This window comes from Peromyscus eremicus, chromosome 9 (assembly GCF_949786415.1).
Source record: "Peromyscus eremicus chromosome 9, PerEre_H2_v1, whole genome shotgun sequence".
NCBI lineage: Eukaryota > Metazoa > Chordata > Mammalia > Rodentia > Cricetidae > Peromyscus > Peromyscus eremicus.
The window spans coordinates 7,399,143-7,416,462 of record NC_081425.1 but is presented as its reverse complement, the minus strand read 5'-3'; the positions used below and the strand labels follow the sequence as shown (position 1 = coordinate 7,416,462).

The 17,320-nt window shown below is 37.3% G+C and overlaps 1 protein-coding gene across 1 annotated transcript in view; it reads left to right on the top strand.

The window, feature by feature from the left end:
* The window catches only part of Gpc6 (glypican 6), a 1,034,707-nt gene that overhangs the window by 520,397 nt on the left and 496,990 nt on the right, over positions 1-17,320 (top strand). Inside the window, exon 3 of the mRNA XM_059273217.1 lies at positions 9,809-10,200. Within this exon, the coding sequence (XP_059129200.1) occupies positions 9,809-10,200 (392 nt within the window). The remainder of the gene's footprint in view (positions 1-9,808; positions 10,201-17,320) is intronic.

The following is a 17,320-nucleotide window of genomic DNA, read 5'->3' as shown; positions in this document are numbered from 1 at the left end:
AGCTAAGGTTGTCTTGTCTTTAAGTCACCAAAATTATCTAAGTTCTTTAAAAATTAAAAGGTTCAAGAATTTATTTCTAGATTTCACTTTCCTTTAGGAGAAAATATAACAATGAATGAACCTTGGATTGTCAAAATACATTTTAATACATATAATGAAAATAATATCAGAATAGAAAACTGTATTCCCCCTACTCATATGAGAGTCAAGAGACTAGCAGTTAAACCATCTTCCTGACTATAAGAAATTAAACCTGCAAGAGGCTTTGTTTAATTAATTTATTTTCAAACATCTAAGTGAGGATTTATGACTCCTTGTCCCAAAGACCAGTAAAACATTTTCAGAATGTACTACATGTTTAAATATCTTTGGTTCCATGTAAGTTCTCTATGGCATGTATTTTATAATTTGTGGTTATAATTAAAAGGTTCAAGAATTTATTTCTAGATTTCACTTTCCTTTAGGAGAAAATATAACAATGAATGAACCTTGGATTGTCAAAATACATTTTAATACATATAATGAAAATAATATCAGAAAAGAAAACTGTATTCCCCCTACTCATATGAGAGTCAAGAGACTAGCTTGCTTTTAGTTCTCACATTGAAAAATGCAGAATCTGTTCCTAGTTCCTGGGTCACTGACTGGAAACAGAACTAATTGCCAAAGTATTGCCTGGGGGATGTTTGCTGGCTTGCTTGTGTTCAAGTCACTAAATAACCGACTGGAGAGGAGGGTTCTGGGGAGGAAACAGCTGAGGGGTGTTCCAGTCGTGTGCAAGCACCTTCTCTGCCAGCCGGATTCAGTAAGCACTGGTGTAAGATGGGTATTACATCTCCAGGGACCTATCTATGATGTTTAAGATCAAGCCGACCCCCTTTATGAAAATGCCAAATGTCCCTCAGGAGACACTGAATTAGGGCAATGATATTCTTAAGTTCCAGTGCTCTGATAGTTTCCATCACTTGTAATCATAATAACTATTTATAAAAATCCTTCATTAGAAATTCAATTTGGAAATGGAAGTGCATGTGTTTTTTTGTACTGTTCAGCTGCATGTCATCATAGGTGAACTCTGATCACAGTGCCCTTGCTTTCTCATGTGCCTCAGTCTTAGCATTGAGATCCTTAATAGAGTTAGGACCTCATCCTTGTGAATCTCTTTAGTTGGAACCAATAACATATGTATCCATTATTCTAAAGATGTCACATTTCCCTAACATTAATGTTAAAACTAACATTAAGCTATATTAGCACAGTGTCATGGGACTCAAATATGATATCATCATAGTATGAAGATATGATTTATTTGTAACTTACCAGGAATATGCAAAAATACTGTCTGAATATATTATAGATAATATATGTGTGCTGTTATAAAATGATGTATGTTCACATCTATCATAAAGTAAGACATATTTTTGTTAGATATTTTATCATCCCTTGTTAAGCCAGTCACTGCTTCATACCCTAGCAAAAATCTTGTTTTATGGTTTATTCTTTGCTCTCATTGATACAACCTATGTGAGGAAAATTGAACCCTAGAGATTTGAGCATGCTCCACAGCCCCAATTACCTATATCTACTAAGTAATAGTAGAGGCAGAAACCACACCAATACAAATCATTTTGTAATGACTCTACAACTTTAGAATAAATATGGTTGCATCCACTCTCTTAGGGGTTTATAATACTTCCCATTAATTGTTCAGATCACACTGTGAAAATTTGACTTGGGGTAAACTGCAAAGCTACCCCACCACCTACTTTCTTCTTCGAATTCTTCCTTGTCGCTAATATTTTTGGAGCTCAGCTTCAGTGATTCAGGGCAGCTCACTTAACATTGGAAGCCTGTGTTTCCTCATCAATGCAAGAGATAAACTCACATCTGATTTACATAAAGTGTATGAAATACATGTGTGTACCAAATTATATACCCACTAAAGGTAAATCTCTTCCCAGGTCCTGTGTCTAGTGATATTCCTCATTTATTGACCCAAGCCATTTTTTTAATCTCAAGTTAAATTTTCATATGTTTAGTTTTCTGCTAACTTGTAACAGAGAGAGAAAAGGTAAATACATATATTTTGCTATGTTGTTTCTATTTTAAGAAATTTGTCCTGTGAGGGGTAGGTTGGTACTCAACTCCTGGGAAGATCTAAGTTATGATCCTTGTTATAATATAGTTAATATACCTTATGAATACATAGGAATAAACACATACAGAGTAATAAAAATATGTTAGAAGATACAGGAATAGCACATCAACAATAAACTGATATGCATACAACATTGTCTCTCAATAATTATAGATTCTAATTTCTCCCTTCTGTATATTTCAACTGCATAATTTTTGAAAATGAATTCTGAAGGTCTACATCTTACACAAAATATGGATAATATTTTAAAAAATCTCTGAGATGATTTGGCAGAATATCAATTCAAAACAGATATTCCTTCTTTCTCTCACATGCTTGTCTTTTTAACTTTATTGTGAAGAACTGAATAATGACAGCATCATATTTATTTGAAACACTAATATGAAATCAATACTCCAAAGTGAGTTTTCTCAATACAGGAAATTTTCCACAGAATAAAAGTATTTTTCTCTGTGCAAGACTGTCATGCATGAGGCTGTATAGCAGTTTGGGAGTTCACACCAAGGCAACATGCTAGGACTGCTCACATGTAGGCAGGAAAACTATGCCTTAAGAACACTGGCAGGCCTTGGGGAAGAAGTCAAGATCTGATACTGCAGTATTGACAGTATTGATGACCAATGTCACTCACAATAGAACAGAAGCCATGGTGTGTTTTATGTGCAGATGCCTGTGAAACTGAAACATGGCAGAAATTGAATTATTTTGTGCAAAAAAAGTTTGCATTTGGAAGATTATAGGAGGGTGAATCAGTAGTCTTCCTAGAATTTGATTCTCTCTCTCTCTCTCTCTCTCTCACACACACACACACACACACACACACACGCACACACACACTCAGAACTTGGAGCCAGGTTGTATTTCACTGAGACTTAAGTTTTCTGTCTACATCCATTCACTCACTTTCATCACTATTTAAAATTCTGCATAACAGGAATCTTACATAAAAATGAAATATTGACCTTTAAAGATCTTAGTCTGAATATAACCTGTATTGTATTTCCTTTCATTTAAAACAAAGCTTATTATTTTAAAAAAGAAAGCCCTGAGGATGACAATGTCTTGAAATGTGCTTTGCCCAAGCAGGTAGTGTTAAGCTGGGGAGAGTGATTGTAGATGCTCTTCTTGTCATACGGAGTGAAGGCTATGCTATTGGCGTCTTGTAGGTGGAAGGCAGGCATACTAATTACACCCTATGGTGCCCAGGGAAGAAGAATTGATTTAACAGTGCTGAGAAGAGACACCTGAAGTAGCAGAGTAAAATCTAACTGTGAAATGCCACGCCATAGGTGACACTGCATGTCATCTTCAAGTCCTAAGCAACACAATCTTTACCTTTACTTGCTTACAAGACCACAGCCCCTAGACAATGGAAGGCCACAGGCCATTTCAGAATTGTTTTTGTTCTTGTTTGTTTGTTTGTTTGTTTACCCTCAAATTAGACCACACATGAAAATAAATGGCATTATGCGTTTTCCTCCACTAATGCAGCTAATTGAATCAACATTTTTCTGGTGGAAATATCAGGTTATAGTGTAAGAAAAAGATTTTTTTTAAGGAAATGCCTTGAAACCTGACACACAATTGTGAAATAAGGAAGGATACTTCTATAGAGTTAAGCCTGAAAAGGCCATGGACAAGGTAGGTAGGGACTGTGTTGTGTGTCTGTGAATCACAGCTTTTCTTGGACATGACTTCTAGAAGCATTCTGTCCTCCAGGAATGTTCCTCATCCAAACCATTCCATACCTCAAATCTGACTTATCATGACTTTAAGGGGAGGGGTTGGAATAAATAAGGTAAGGGAAAAGTACAGAATGATACTCACCCTGCACACCTGCAATCTGTAGTTTTGGCATTTATAAATGTCAGTAACCATACAGTTTTCACTTTTTGAGTTATACAAATTTAAAGGTTCATAACCATCATCCAAAAACATCCCTTTATTTATTCTTTATTTGTGTGTGTGTGTGTGTGTGTGTGTGTGTGTGTGTGTGTGTGTGTGTGTGTTAACAGGATTGCATATGTGTGTATACCAAGGTACATGTCTCCTTTCACTACATAGATCCTGGAAATCAAGGTCAGGTCATTGGGCTTAGTGGCCCAGGTTCCTGCACCAGTTGAGCCATCTTGCTGGCCTTAAATCATCCCCATTGTACCAGCTTTACATAAATATAAGGAATCAGGCTTAAAGGTGCATACCTGTGATCTAGCACTGTGGTGCCAAGTAAAGACTGTAGGAAGTTTGAGGCTAACCAGGGCTATGTGAGATCCTATCTCCAAAACACAAAACTAAACAAAAAAGCATAAAAATAGAATGAAAGCATAAAAGTAGAAAGGAAATGATGTCATAGTGTACTCCATCCCACATGCCTTATCTCCACCCTAACCTACACACAATACACTTTCAGTACTATTAATAACATGACCTTTCTGGCTTGACGGGAGAAATTTTTGCTATGTCCTACAGCTTCTGCATTTTCAGGGTGCCTCCCCTGCCTTTCCTCTGTTGCTTTCTCTTTGGTCTGGCATGTGCTCTTCCCTTCAGCCATTCACTTGAATGTTTCATTTGAAATTTTTCTGAGATGTACTCAGGGCACACCTTGGTACCTGAAATTGATGGTTTGCCCCTGATGAGCCCTCTCAAGCAGTGGGCAGCATTTTATACCCCTACATTTGGGAGAGCGGCAGTTTTCATCTACGAAACTGTTCTCTGACATGTCAGCCTGCCCCACAGCAAGCAGATGTTTGCATGGGAATATCCTCTCTAGATGAATCAAATCTTCCCAAGGCTAACGCCGGCTGGGAAAGTTCTTTGGTGCACCTATGAAGCTTCCCTGAACCCCGAACAGCTACCTTTGATGTATATTTTGTGATTAGGAAAGAAAAGAAAAATCAAATAGCATTTTGTTCAGCCAAACTGTGTCTCATAGATGAGAATTTTTGTTGACTGAAGGCTTTCTCAGATGTGAGCTTTGCCCTTTCCTATTAAACAAAGGGTTATACTGAGATTGCCTTTTCTTTTATTTCTCCTGAATTTTATTCTTTTTGATATGTTAGGACATGATATTTCATCAGCGAAATGGATGAGATAACTGTCTTCCAAATCTCAATTCTGTTTGGTTTCCTGAGAAATAAGTATCACCCAGGCATAAAATCCTTAGTTCAAAGAGTCACTCTTCAAAAGGCAGATGTCTAAAGGCCTGAAGAACATGAAGTGTGATGCTGTATTGGTGGACATTAGTTTTGCTTCTTTAGTAGCCAACTTATTAGATAATGACACACCCTTAGACAATAGCATTACCTTATAATTTAATGATTGTTCTCTTTCCTCTGTTTCTATATTTGGTCTATTTGATAAGCATATTGTTAATTAGCCTAGACTGGCTTTCTTCCTAAACTTTCTAAACTTCTCAAATGCTGAAATAACAGTCAGCTACCACCATGCTTGGCCTAATAAAATGTTTCTTGAGGCAAATGGATTAAATTATAATATCTTAGTTTCTATATTCAACAATGATTACTAATTTAGACAAAAGAAAGAATAAGATAGAATAAGCAGGCCATCATTTTTAGACAATCACCTTCCAAATGGGATTATGCCCAGTATATAAGAATTCCTTTGTTAGAAGAGGAAAATGCCTAGTGAAATCACCCCTAGTAATAGGAAAACACAATTTCATCTCTGGAGATAAATATTATGTTGTCTTTGGTGAAGAAGGGGGTCCAGTATGATGATCCAGCACTATCTGTCTGTGTCTGTCTGTCTGTCTCTATCATACATCTATCTATCTATCATCTATCTATCTATCTATCTATCTATCTATCTATCTATCTATCTATCTATCTATCTATCATCTCTCTATCTAATATAATGTTTCTCTCTTTTGTAAAGTTACACCATACTCTTGATTACTAACTATTCATTGAAGAAGGCACTACTGTGTGTTCAATAAATTAAGCTCTAATTCCCAAGTCTTACAAAATAATTGACCTCAAAAACAAGATAAATGAATAGGCTTTTCAGAGCTCATGACTAGAATACACTTTCCAGTCTTTATATTAGTAGTTTTCAATTCAGTGATTTTTCCATTCTTTTCTCTCTGCTTTCACAATCTATAACACCTGTCTCCCTCCTCCTGGCTTAGCATCAAAGTTCTCTTCACTCTTGGTACTAAAATTAAAAGGTTTTCCTTAAGATATTTTAATACTTGGATATTTAAATAATTTTATTGTTCCATTTTAGGACCAACTAGCTAGCTATTTATGAAAGGTTGTTGTTAGGCACTTGATTTCATAAAGTTGTAAGTCAAGCTGACATGCAATGTATATAATTATCTGCTTTGATAACTCACCTTTACTATATCTTGAAGGTTAAAAAGTTTATATCTTTAATTTATATTTTCTTAGCTAAGATTTTAATTGTAGAAATTTATGGGCATTTTGATAATTTGATACCTATTTATAGTGTATCATCATTAAATCAGAGTCGTTTCTATTTCCTTATCCTTAAGCACATTTAAAATTATTGATTAGCACACCATTGTATATATTTGTGTGTGTGATTTTTAATATATATATATCTAATATATCCTGATCAAATCAGGAATGTTAGCATTTCCATCTTCTTCCCAGTTACAGAGGTTTAATAATATGTAAAGTAATTTTACATATTATTAGAGAATTAATAGAGAATAAATAAAAATATATTCTCTTGCTTGAAGAAAAATTACACAGATTCTGTTATCCATGGAGACTAAATAAACTGTTAAATTTTGATATGATCCAGTATCACAGATTTTTCAAGCAAGGACTTGAAATAAGCCCTGCACTTTTACATTATGCAGAGACTAGACCTTAGAAGATAGTTCTCAAGAACTTTGGAAATAACTTTATACACACACACACACACACACACACACATATATATATATATATATATATATATGTACATACATACATAGATCTCTATATAGTTGTGGTACATTCTAAAAGCAGTCTTGTTTCCTGGAACTGAAAAGTTGGGAAGTGCTGTGGAATGTCTTTCTGTACTCTACAAATATGTGTTGCTCTGATTGGTTGATAAATAAAGCCGTTTGGCCTATGGCAAGGCCGCTTAGAGGCAGGCAGAAAATTCAAAGAGAGAGACAAAAAGAAGGTGGAGAGAGATGCCAGAGAGCCACCTAAGGAGTAACATATAATGGGACACAGGTAAAGCCACAGAACATGTAGCAATACATAGATTAATAGTGATGGGCTAATTTAAGATATAAGAGCTAGCTAGAAAAAAGATTGAGCTATGGCCATGCAGTTATAATTAATATAAACTTCCGTGTGTTTATACTTGGGGGATGTGAGTGGGAGAGATTTTTTTCCCGACCACCGGCAGGCCAGGGCACAGAGAAACTTCCAACTATATTGGCACCCAACATGGGGCTTCTCATGGGTATGTACCATGGCCTCAGTTGGTAGAGCTGGCTCAGTTGGTAGAGCATGAGACACAATCTCAGGGTCATGGTTTGAACCCCATGTTGGGTACCAAATGTAGACAAATTTCCAAATGGTCTTATTAAATAAAAAAACATGGAGCCAAATATAGGGGTGAAAGCCTTAGAGATCAGGGAAACAGGGAAAGCCACCAGCCAACCTTACCTCACTAACTCTGCAGCTTCCAAATGGCGCAACTTCCTGTCTACCCATGCTTTATATGCCTTGATTTTCTGCCCTCTCATTGGCTCTCTTAGCCCAGATATCTCCCTTCCTCTTCCTATACAGCTGTGTCACTGTCTGTATGTCTGTACAGACCTCCAGATCTCTATGGTTGGTACTGAGATTAAAGAGTGTGTCACAACACTTGGCACTGTTCCCTAGTGTGGCCTTGAACACACACAGAGATCCTGCCTGCTAAGGGATTAAGGACATGTGCTGCCTGACTTCTTTGTTTACTTGAAATGGCTGGCCTTTTCCCCCAATCTCCAAGCAAGTTTTATTTATTAATGCACAAATAAAATGTCACCACATGTCTGTGACAAACAGAATTTCTGTATCTAAGAAAAGTAATGTACAGAAAGAAAAACTATGGGGAAATATGTTAGAAATTGGAAATATTTAATCCTTTATTAAATTGAAAAAATCCTATTGCAATTAGAGTTAGCTAATGTCTGTTGGACTGGAACTAGTTTCCCTATTATGCATATTTTCTACATACTAAACTTTTATTAAAATAAAAATACCAATATAAAAAAGTCTTTCTCCAACAAAGACAACAGAGTCCTCCTTAAATCTGTTGCTTGGACCTTGTTTGAAAACAACATAAAATAGTTATGATCAGTAGGGACACAAATTAATTACCTGGAAGATATTTAATTCCCATTGAATCTGAAAGTTCTAGACTCAAATGCTCACTCAGCCAATTTCTGAGAAAAACCAAATTAGTTTCTAGAGACACTGCAGAGGAGAATTCAACAACTTTTGCTTCTGTGTTTTCAAAGAATATACCTGGGCTCACAAAAGAGAGATTTTTTTCTAGTTACTAATTAGAGCCCTTAAAACTTATGGGTCTCCATTCAACCCTGTACCTAGAAGGGAGGACATGGCTTCCAGGTACAGAAAAAACTGATAAACTCAAAGGATCTTCTGCTCTTAGCCCTTTCTCACTCAATTTACACTCTAAAAATGGGATGAAAACCTTGATGTAGTTTTCTTCAGGTGCTCATTTGTAGAATGACTTCTATGCGTATGTATCTCTGGCAAACTTGAAGGAAAACCAGTAAGGCTGCCTGCGTCCATTGCCTTTAATTACATTTTAGTGTACCAGTAAATTTAGAAACACCCACATGTGGGAAGGAGGAATTCTTTTGTTGATATGTGTTTTTCACACAAAAACTACAAATCAGAAAGGCCAGCTGTCAGTATTTTGCTCAAAATCTGTAAAATGATAGCTCATATTTACAATGATAATCCAAGGTATCCTGTGGTTTTCTAATTCAATATAGCCACCTTAGTTATGTTCTTCATAGCTTTATCATTAAGTGATAAATTTGCATGCTAAGTCTCTGGACATAGTCAATTGAAAAGAATTTGAGAGAGTCAAAAGTATTATGTTAATTTTAGCACACCTTTTCCAAATACAAGCAATTTAAGTGAATTACACCCTACTGCTAAACCAGTTTGTAAACAGACAGAGAAAATGTGTTTATCAGTATGCATTTGTTATTACTTTAATGATGAACCTTTGCCCATTGTGTTTGCAGTCTATTTTGATCATCTTCTATCAAGTCACGAGATTTTCTAAAATTTAGTAATACTTGGAAGAAAAATTGAGCTATTTTTGGAAGGGCATTGATTGGTAATCTAATATTAACTGATGTGTTTTTGTACTAGAAAATAATAGTTGTAAATTGAATCGCATTGCTCCTCAATAGTCCACTAATAGCTTAATCATAGAATTGTTTTTCCTGTGTAGCTGAATGTGCTTCTGCTGTACTAAGAACGTAGCTGAGTGGTAGAGAACTTTCCTAGCATGTATGAGGGCCTAGATTCGAGTCTCAACATCACCAAATAAAGAGAACAGTAAGTTGTTGAGGTAAATGGTGATCTGTGGCTTTCTACAGATAATTCGTTTATGACTTCTTTCTTACTTCCTCTCTAGAATTTTTCCGAGAGCTGCTGGAGAATGCAGAGAAGTCCCTAAATGACATGTTTGTCCGGACCTATGGCATGCTGTATATGCAGAATTCGGAGGTATTTCAGGACCTCTTCACTGAACTGAAAAGATATTACACAGGGGGTAACGTCAACCTGGAGGAGATGCTGAATGACTTCTGGGCTCGGCTCCTGGAGCGGATGTTCCAGCTGATAAACCCCCAATATCACTTCAGCGAGGACTACCTGGAATGTGTGAGCAAGTACACAGACCAGCTGAAACCCTTCGGAGACGTGCCCCGGAAACTGAAGATTCAGGTCACGCGCGCCTTCATTGCTGCTCGCACCTTCGTCCAGGGCCTGACAGTGGGCAGAGAAGTTGCCAATCGAGTTTCCAAGGTAACTGAGGGCGTGTCATCTCCATAGTTGGTCTTCCTCTTTTCTTTAAAAAAACATAAGGTTTAGAAAACAAATTAAGGCAAACATTCTCATTCCAAATGGTCTCTGCTCTTAAAGGCATTAGGTGAATGTCCAAGCTTAAATCTGTTTTGTTTTTTTATTTCTTTTTAGAAGAAAAAGAATTTCAAGCAATTCCATAGGGTTTGGCAATTAATGCAAATATTTATCAACAGTGTAGCAGAGTTTTCATGAGGAATACTGTTCAAGCAAGTTGGCTTGCAATTAGCATCACCACATCAAAGACTAGGGAATAATAAGTACTCATGCAAGAGTCCACTCAGGTTCTAGTATTCCAGCAAATGAAAAAAATCTCCCAAGGTGCTGAGAGCAGAAACAGGACAGCGGCAGGCAGAGTCTCTTCTTTATCAGAGTGATATAGCTCCTTAAGTGTGAGAGTGGAGCCCTCGCCTGGCACCTGCGGAAGCAGACGCCCATGGGGTGGGGTGGGGCACTAATGGATACAAAGTGTAGGTTCTGGACGACAGTCCCTTGGGTTATCCTTTATCTTTGTAATTCCATGCTGTATGTTGTATTGGACTTATGAAAAAGATAAATCACTAATCCACTTTGGGACCTTGAGGATAATGTCTGTAAACCTTTAATGCAAGGGATCATTCTGGGCCACTGGCTTTCAACATTGAACATTTCCTGCGTAGAGCATATCTGCTTCTGTTTAAGCTCTGCCTTGACATTTAACTGCTCTTATGAGGTGGGCCTGCCCATTTATGAGGTCAGCCCTACAAATAGCCTAAAAAGATGATTTATATAAGAAGTAAAGGAAAAACAATATATAAAAGGGGCCTGGTATTATCTCCCTTAAAGAAGGTCATATTTGTACAGAGATTATTGCCAAACAGTATTTTTTTATTGCAGGTCTGTGCCCAAGAGCCACAGAGTTGCTTTTTCTTTTTCTTCTTTTCTTTTTTCCCCTACTGGTCCTACCCTACAATATTTCTTTTTTGTTCTTCCTTTTTATCTCATCATTTACATCTTGGCATAAAGACAGTATAGTCTACACTCTTAAAGATATCTCTCTATGGTGTGACAGAAAATCTCTAACAATCAATTTTTAGAAATTATCAGTTTCTAAAAAGTTACAGCATATGGAATCATTTTTAAAATAGACTTTTAAAGTAATAATTATAAGGAATGCAATGATATAAAGGTCATATAGCTAAGATGGTTAATGCAATATTTATCACTGGATATCAACACTATTTGACCTATCAAAGGAACAAGTTCCTCAGAAGTGGTTCAATATGGAAGCAGGCTAGTGGAATAGCAAGAAGAGATATGATTCCACAGGGATGGTCTGTAAAGTACAAACAAGTCCAAGAAGAAAAGGTAGGTCCTATATGCCGTGACTAAGATATAGCTTGCTGTAAGGAATAATTTTAATTAAATTGTAGTTCAATAACTTAAATTAAAATGTAGTCACAGACTTTAAGAGAGGCCTTCACCCTTGTTGAAGGATGAAATGTCCGTTTAGTAAGCATGAGGTGAAAAGCATGGATGAGTCTATGTACTGTTTCTGGTTGTTTGTGTTGATTCCACCTGAATGTGAGTAACATTTTATGTAGCATGGTCTTGGAAGATTCCAAGTTGATGACAAAGTATACATTTTCTTATAAAATATCTAAGAAACTAATGTGAAATGTAGACTAATGACTATTTTTACTTTTTTTTTTAATCAGAGGATGCCTTTAATAACTGCCTGAGATTCTTTGCTTGTTCTTTCTCAGGGTGTTTTACTCTTGGGTATCTGTCAGATTCTAACATGTCCCTGTTTATGTAAGACATCAGAGACCAACCATGAGTAGAATGTCACCTTAAGATTTTTCAGTTTACGAGGGTTGTATTATACAAAACCAAATTCTTTCTTTCAGAGACCAACCATGAGTAGAATGTCACCTTCAGACTTTTCAGTTTATGAGGGTTGTATTATACAAAACCAAATTCTTTCTTTCTCTAAGCAGCAGCTACAGAGGTTTAGGGTATAGTTTGTGGATCATATAACTGAAAACTTCACTATTCAATACAGATCTTGGCTTGACTGACATGGGCTTCATTAGTCTTAACCACCTAAAACATAAAACCTGTATTGCCATTTGCTCTCTGAGTTTTGGAGGTAAAATGATAAGATGGTGTGGAGATATGTGGGTGGGAAGATAGATGGCAGTTGGGTAGTTAAGTGGTAGATAGAGCTTCACATTCAAAGAAACCTGGCAATTACTTTTATCAAATAATTTGTAACTCGCAGATTTTTAGATTTTCACAATTTCCAGAATATCTATAGTAGAATATAAATGCATCCATTAGTTCTGTGATGCCTTTCCAATTACTTTGTGTAATAAGAAGAAATTATTATAAAGGTTAAATATACCAAGAGGAGAACAAAGCAGTAAGTTTGATGTTTAAGCCCTCTACAAATCTGAAGTGTCTATGTGTTCTTCTGATGGGGGATTAAGAGTTGGTGGGATGGTGACAGAAGTTTAGAGAATTCAAGGAAAATTCAAAGGTAGATGTCAACTATTCTCATCATCGTGTTTTGGGAATTTGGTTCCCTTCAATTTCTTCTTTTATTTCAGTGACAATTTAATTCTTTGAAAGTATCATTAATAAGTTCTAATTAATTGTTTTGACTGGAAATGTGCTTCTTTGGCAAAACACAGCAGTACGAGACAAATGTTTTGACAGAACATAATTGGGAAATTTCTTATTAAAAAGTAGAAGATTAATTTGTGGGCCTCAACAGAATTATTTTTTAAACTTAGACTTGCTCTCTTATGGATATAAATGATGCTTTTTCTATCCTAAAAAATGAGGAAATAATATTTTGTGACTATAGCCAAAGCTCTACATGAAGCATTATAAGATTCTCAAATGAAAAGCTATGATCAATGAGCTAAGATTTATTTTCTGTATGAATTACTAGTTTTGAGTATGCCAAGAGTTGCACGACATGGAGTGTCATGATCTTTCATATTTTTGTAGAGTGAGTATAACACCCCTACTTTAACTAAACAAATTGAAAACACCTGTCTAGTTGAACACATCAATACCCTATAACTGCAGTTCTTCTCCAAGTGACTGATACATATGTGTTCAAGTAGACATGTAGAAGAATTTTCAAAAACATCTCAATTGCCCAATCTAGACTCTATCAACAATAATCTCTGCACACCGTGGAGTCCTTTGGAGCATGAACATGAGCTATACTATACTCAACATTAGGATCTCACAAAGCTTCTTTCAAGAAGAAAACACACAAATCACCAAAGATGACTCACCATTTATACAAAGCTGAAACAATGTGAAGCTAAGCAATACTACTCAAGAATGTACAAAAAATAATAATAAATGTGGTAAACTCAGAAACTTCAGACTGAAAACAAAAATTGCACAATGTTATACATGATGTTGGGACATACAGTCAAGCAATGATATAGTGATGCATTTGAAGTAATTAATAGCTATTTTTAAGCTGGGTACTAGATATAGAGGGCCAGAGAGGTGTCTTCATGCATTACATGTAATATTTTTTAATCAAAGAATTGTCCAACATTGCCTCTTTTTATCTGTGTAGGTATAATCATGATTATGAATTACCCTTTTTTTTCACTTGCTAACCCTTCTTTAGTTTCTGCTGAATAGTTCTTGTTAGATATAACAGGCAAGTTTCTAAAAATGGATGTACAGACCAGCTTTGATAATGTAGTATTTACTACATTAAAGCAATGGAGTAAGTCTATTTTTCATCATTTTAACTCTACTAAAGATCCATTATTATCCTCTTTTTATGTACACCCATTAGTGAGCAGACACATGGATGCTAAGAGCTACTCTAAAGGCTTTTCAGAAAGTATACACAGGGTTTCCTAAAGAGATCTTAACTGCATGTCTGCTCACATGAAGTTTCTAACATTCATCACAGAGGCCAGTGTAGTAATCACTCTGGTGTCTTGCCTGGTCTACAATGTCGCCATTTACAGACAAAAAGCCTGACTTTTTCTCATTTATTTAATAAAAGTAACAGCCTAGCCAGGCATGTAGGTAAGTTAGTAAAGTGTTTATAAGCATAAGACCCTTAGTTCAAGCCAGGCGGTGGTGGCGCACGCCTTTAATCCCAGCACTGGGGAGGCAGAGCCAGGTGGATCTCTATGAGTTCGAGGCCAGCCTGGATTACCAAGTGAGTTCCAGGAAAGGCAGAAAAATACACAGAGAAACCCTGTCTCGAAAAACCAAAAAACAAACAAACAAAAAAAAAAAAACTCTTAGTTCAAACCCTAGAAGCCACACACACACACACACACAGAGAGAGAGAGAGAGAGAGAGAGAGAGAGAGAGAGAGAGAGAGAGAGAGACAGAGACAGAGACAGAGACACAGAGACAGACAGAGAGAGAGAGAGAGACAGAGAGAGAGAATGAGGTCATGGTGGCACAAGCCTTTAATCTCAGGACTGAGACATGTAGTGACAGGAGGGCTTCTCTGGGGCTCACTGACCAGCCAACCTAAACTACTTGGTGAGTTCCAGGCTAGTGGGAGACAGTGTCTCAAACAAAATAAGAAAAACAAAACTGTGGGTGATACCTGAGGAACAATACCCATAATTGTCCTCTTGTCTATGCACAGATATACACAAACAGAGGTATAAACACAGGCAAGTGTATTTACTTATCCCCGCCACCCCCCCACAAGTTACTTTGGTAGATAAAAGCAGAAAATTGTGCCAAGATCAATCACATCAACTTTGCAAGTCATATCATTGATTTATTTCATAAAAATTGAGTCAGTAAGAGAGCTGCGAACCATTGCACCTGGAGTATTAACAAATACTATCATTTGTACTTCTATTCTTCCTTCTTTTACTTTGAAAGGCAAGTGTGGCTTTTCAGTTTTAGAAAAACAAAGGAATTTTTATTCTGCCTGTGTTTCCTGAGCGTGCTGGTACTTTTAACTAAGAACACTAAGAAGTAGACCACCTACCACAGTAAATATCTCTACTGAGGGCCCTTCTGACCACAACTGAAAACCGTTCTGAAAGAAGCACTGTATATTCTACTTGTGGGGGAAACTGTATTCTGTGTTAATATTTGAAGTTTAGGAAATTTTAAGATACAAAATAAGAACATCTGTGGTGCCTATCACCTGAATTATTAGTTTCCTTCTTTCTGTGGTAATGTTTTGATTCGATTAGTGACATTTTCTAGAACTGAAAAAGACCATAAAAGGCCTTGAATGGATGAATCCTTTTTATCATTCATCTGGGGCTTGTGTATTCTCTGCTGTGATTGGGGATTATCTAATGGAGCAAGAAGCCTTGTTTTATAGAGAGTTAGAAAAACAAGGTCAAGGCCACTCCCCAGTTGTTCTTTCTCTGTCATGTTGTTTGTCTGCAGTGGGTGAACTGCATGTGTTTGCTGCTCAAAAGCACTGGAGTGCTTCTTTTTCTTTTTTTTTTTATGTTGTATTTCTTTTATTTTATAATTTAATTTAATTTTCCCTATCAGCCATGGATTCCCTTGTCCTCCCCCTCTCGCCTCCCCCCCCCACCTTACCCCTAGCCCACCCCCTATTCCCACCTCCTCCAGGGCAAAGCCTTCCCGAGGATTGAGATCAACCTGGTAGACTCAGCCTAGGCAGGTCCAGTCCCCTCTTCCAGGCCGAGCCAAGTGACCCTGCATAGGCCCCAGGTTTCAAACAGCCGACTCATGCATTGAGGACAGGTCCTGGTCCCACTGCCTGGATACTTCCCAAACAGTTCAAGCTAATCAACTGTCTCACTTATCCAGAGGGCCTGATCCAGTTGGGGGCTTCTCAGCCATTGGTTCATAGTTCATGTGTTTCCATTCGTTTGGCTATTTGTCCCTGTGCTTTTTCCAATCTTGGTCTCAGCAATTCTCTCTCATACAAACCCACCTCTTTCTCGCTAATTGGACTCCCAGAGCTCCACCTGGGGCCTGGCCATGGATCTCTGCCTCCGGTTCCCTCAGTCATTGGATGAGATTTCTAGCACGACAATTAGGGTGTTTGGCCATCCTATCACCAGAGTAAGTCAGTTTGGGCTGTCTCTTGACCATTGCCAGTAGTCTATTGTGGAGGTATCTTTGTGGATTTCTGTGGACCTCTCTAGCACTTTGCTTCTTCCTATGCTCATATGGTCTTCATTTAAACAGTTCAATTAAGAAATGGGCTGTAGAACTAAACAGAGAATTCTCAACAGAGGAAGCTCAAATGGCTGAAAGACATTTAAGGAATTGCTCAACATTTCCAAATCATCAGGGAAATGCAAATCAAAATGACTCTGAGATACCACCTTATACCTGTCAGAATGGCTAAGATCAAAAACACTGAAGACAGCTTATGCTGGAGAGGATGTAGAGCTAGGGGATCTCTCCTCCACTGCTGGTGAGAATGCAAGCTTGTACAACCACTTTGGAAATCAATATGACACTTTCTCAGAAAATTGGGAATCAATCTCCCCCAAGACCCAGCTATACCACTCTTGGGCATAAACCCAAGGAATGCTCAATCATACCACAAGGGCACTTGCTCAGCTATGTTCATGTCAACATTGTTTGTAATAACCAGAACCTGGAAACAACCTAGATGCCCTTCAACTGAAGACTGGATAAATAAAATGTGGTAATATACACAATGGAATACTACTCAGCAGAGAAAAACAATGGCATCATGAGGTTTGCAGGCAAATGGATAGATCTAGATAAAGTCATCCTGAGTGAGGTAACCCATACTCAGAAAGACAAACATGGTATGTACCCACTCGTAGGAGGATATAGATGTAAAACAAAGATGACTAGACCGCTACTCACAACTTGAGGGAAGCTACCTAGAAAACAGGACCCCAAGAAAGACACAGGGATCGCCCAGTGATGGAGAAATGTATGAGATCTACATGAACAACCTGGACGTGAGTGGAGGTAATGAAGGGCAAGGGTTGAGGAAAAGAGAGCTTAGGGGAGTGGGAGATCCTAGCTGGATCAAGAACAGAGAGGGAGTGCTTCTTTGTACAGAAATTTTCTTAAATCAGCACCTATT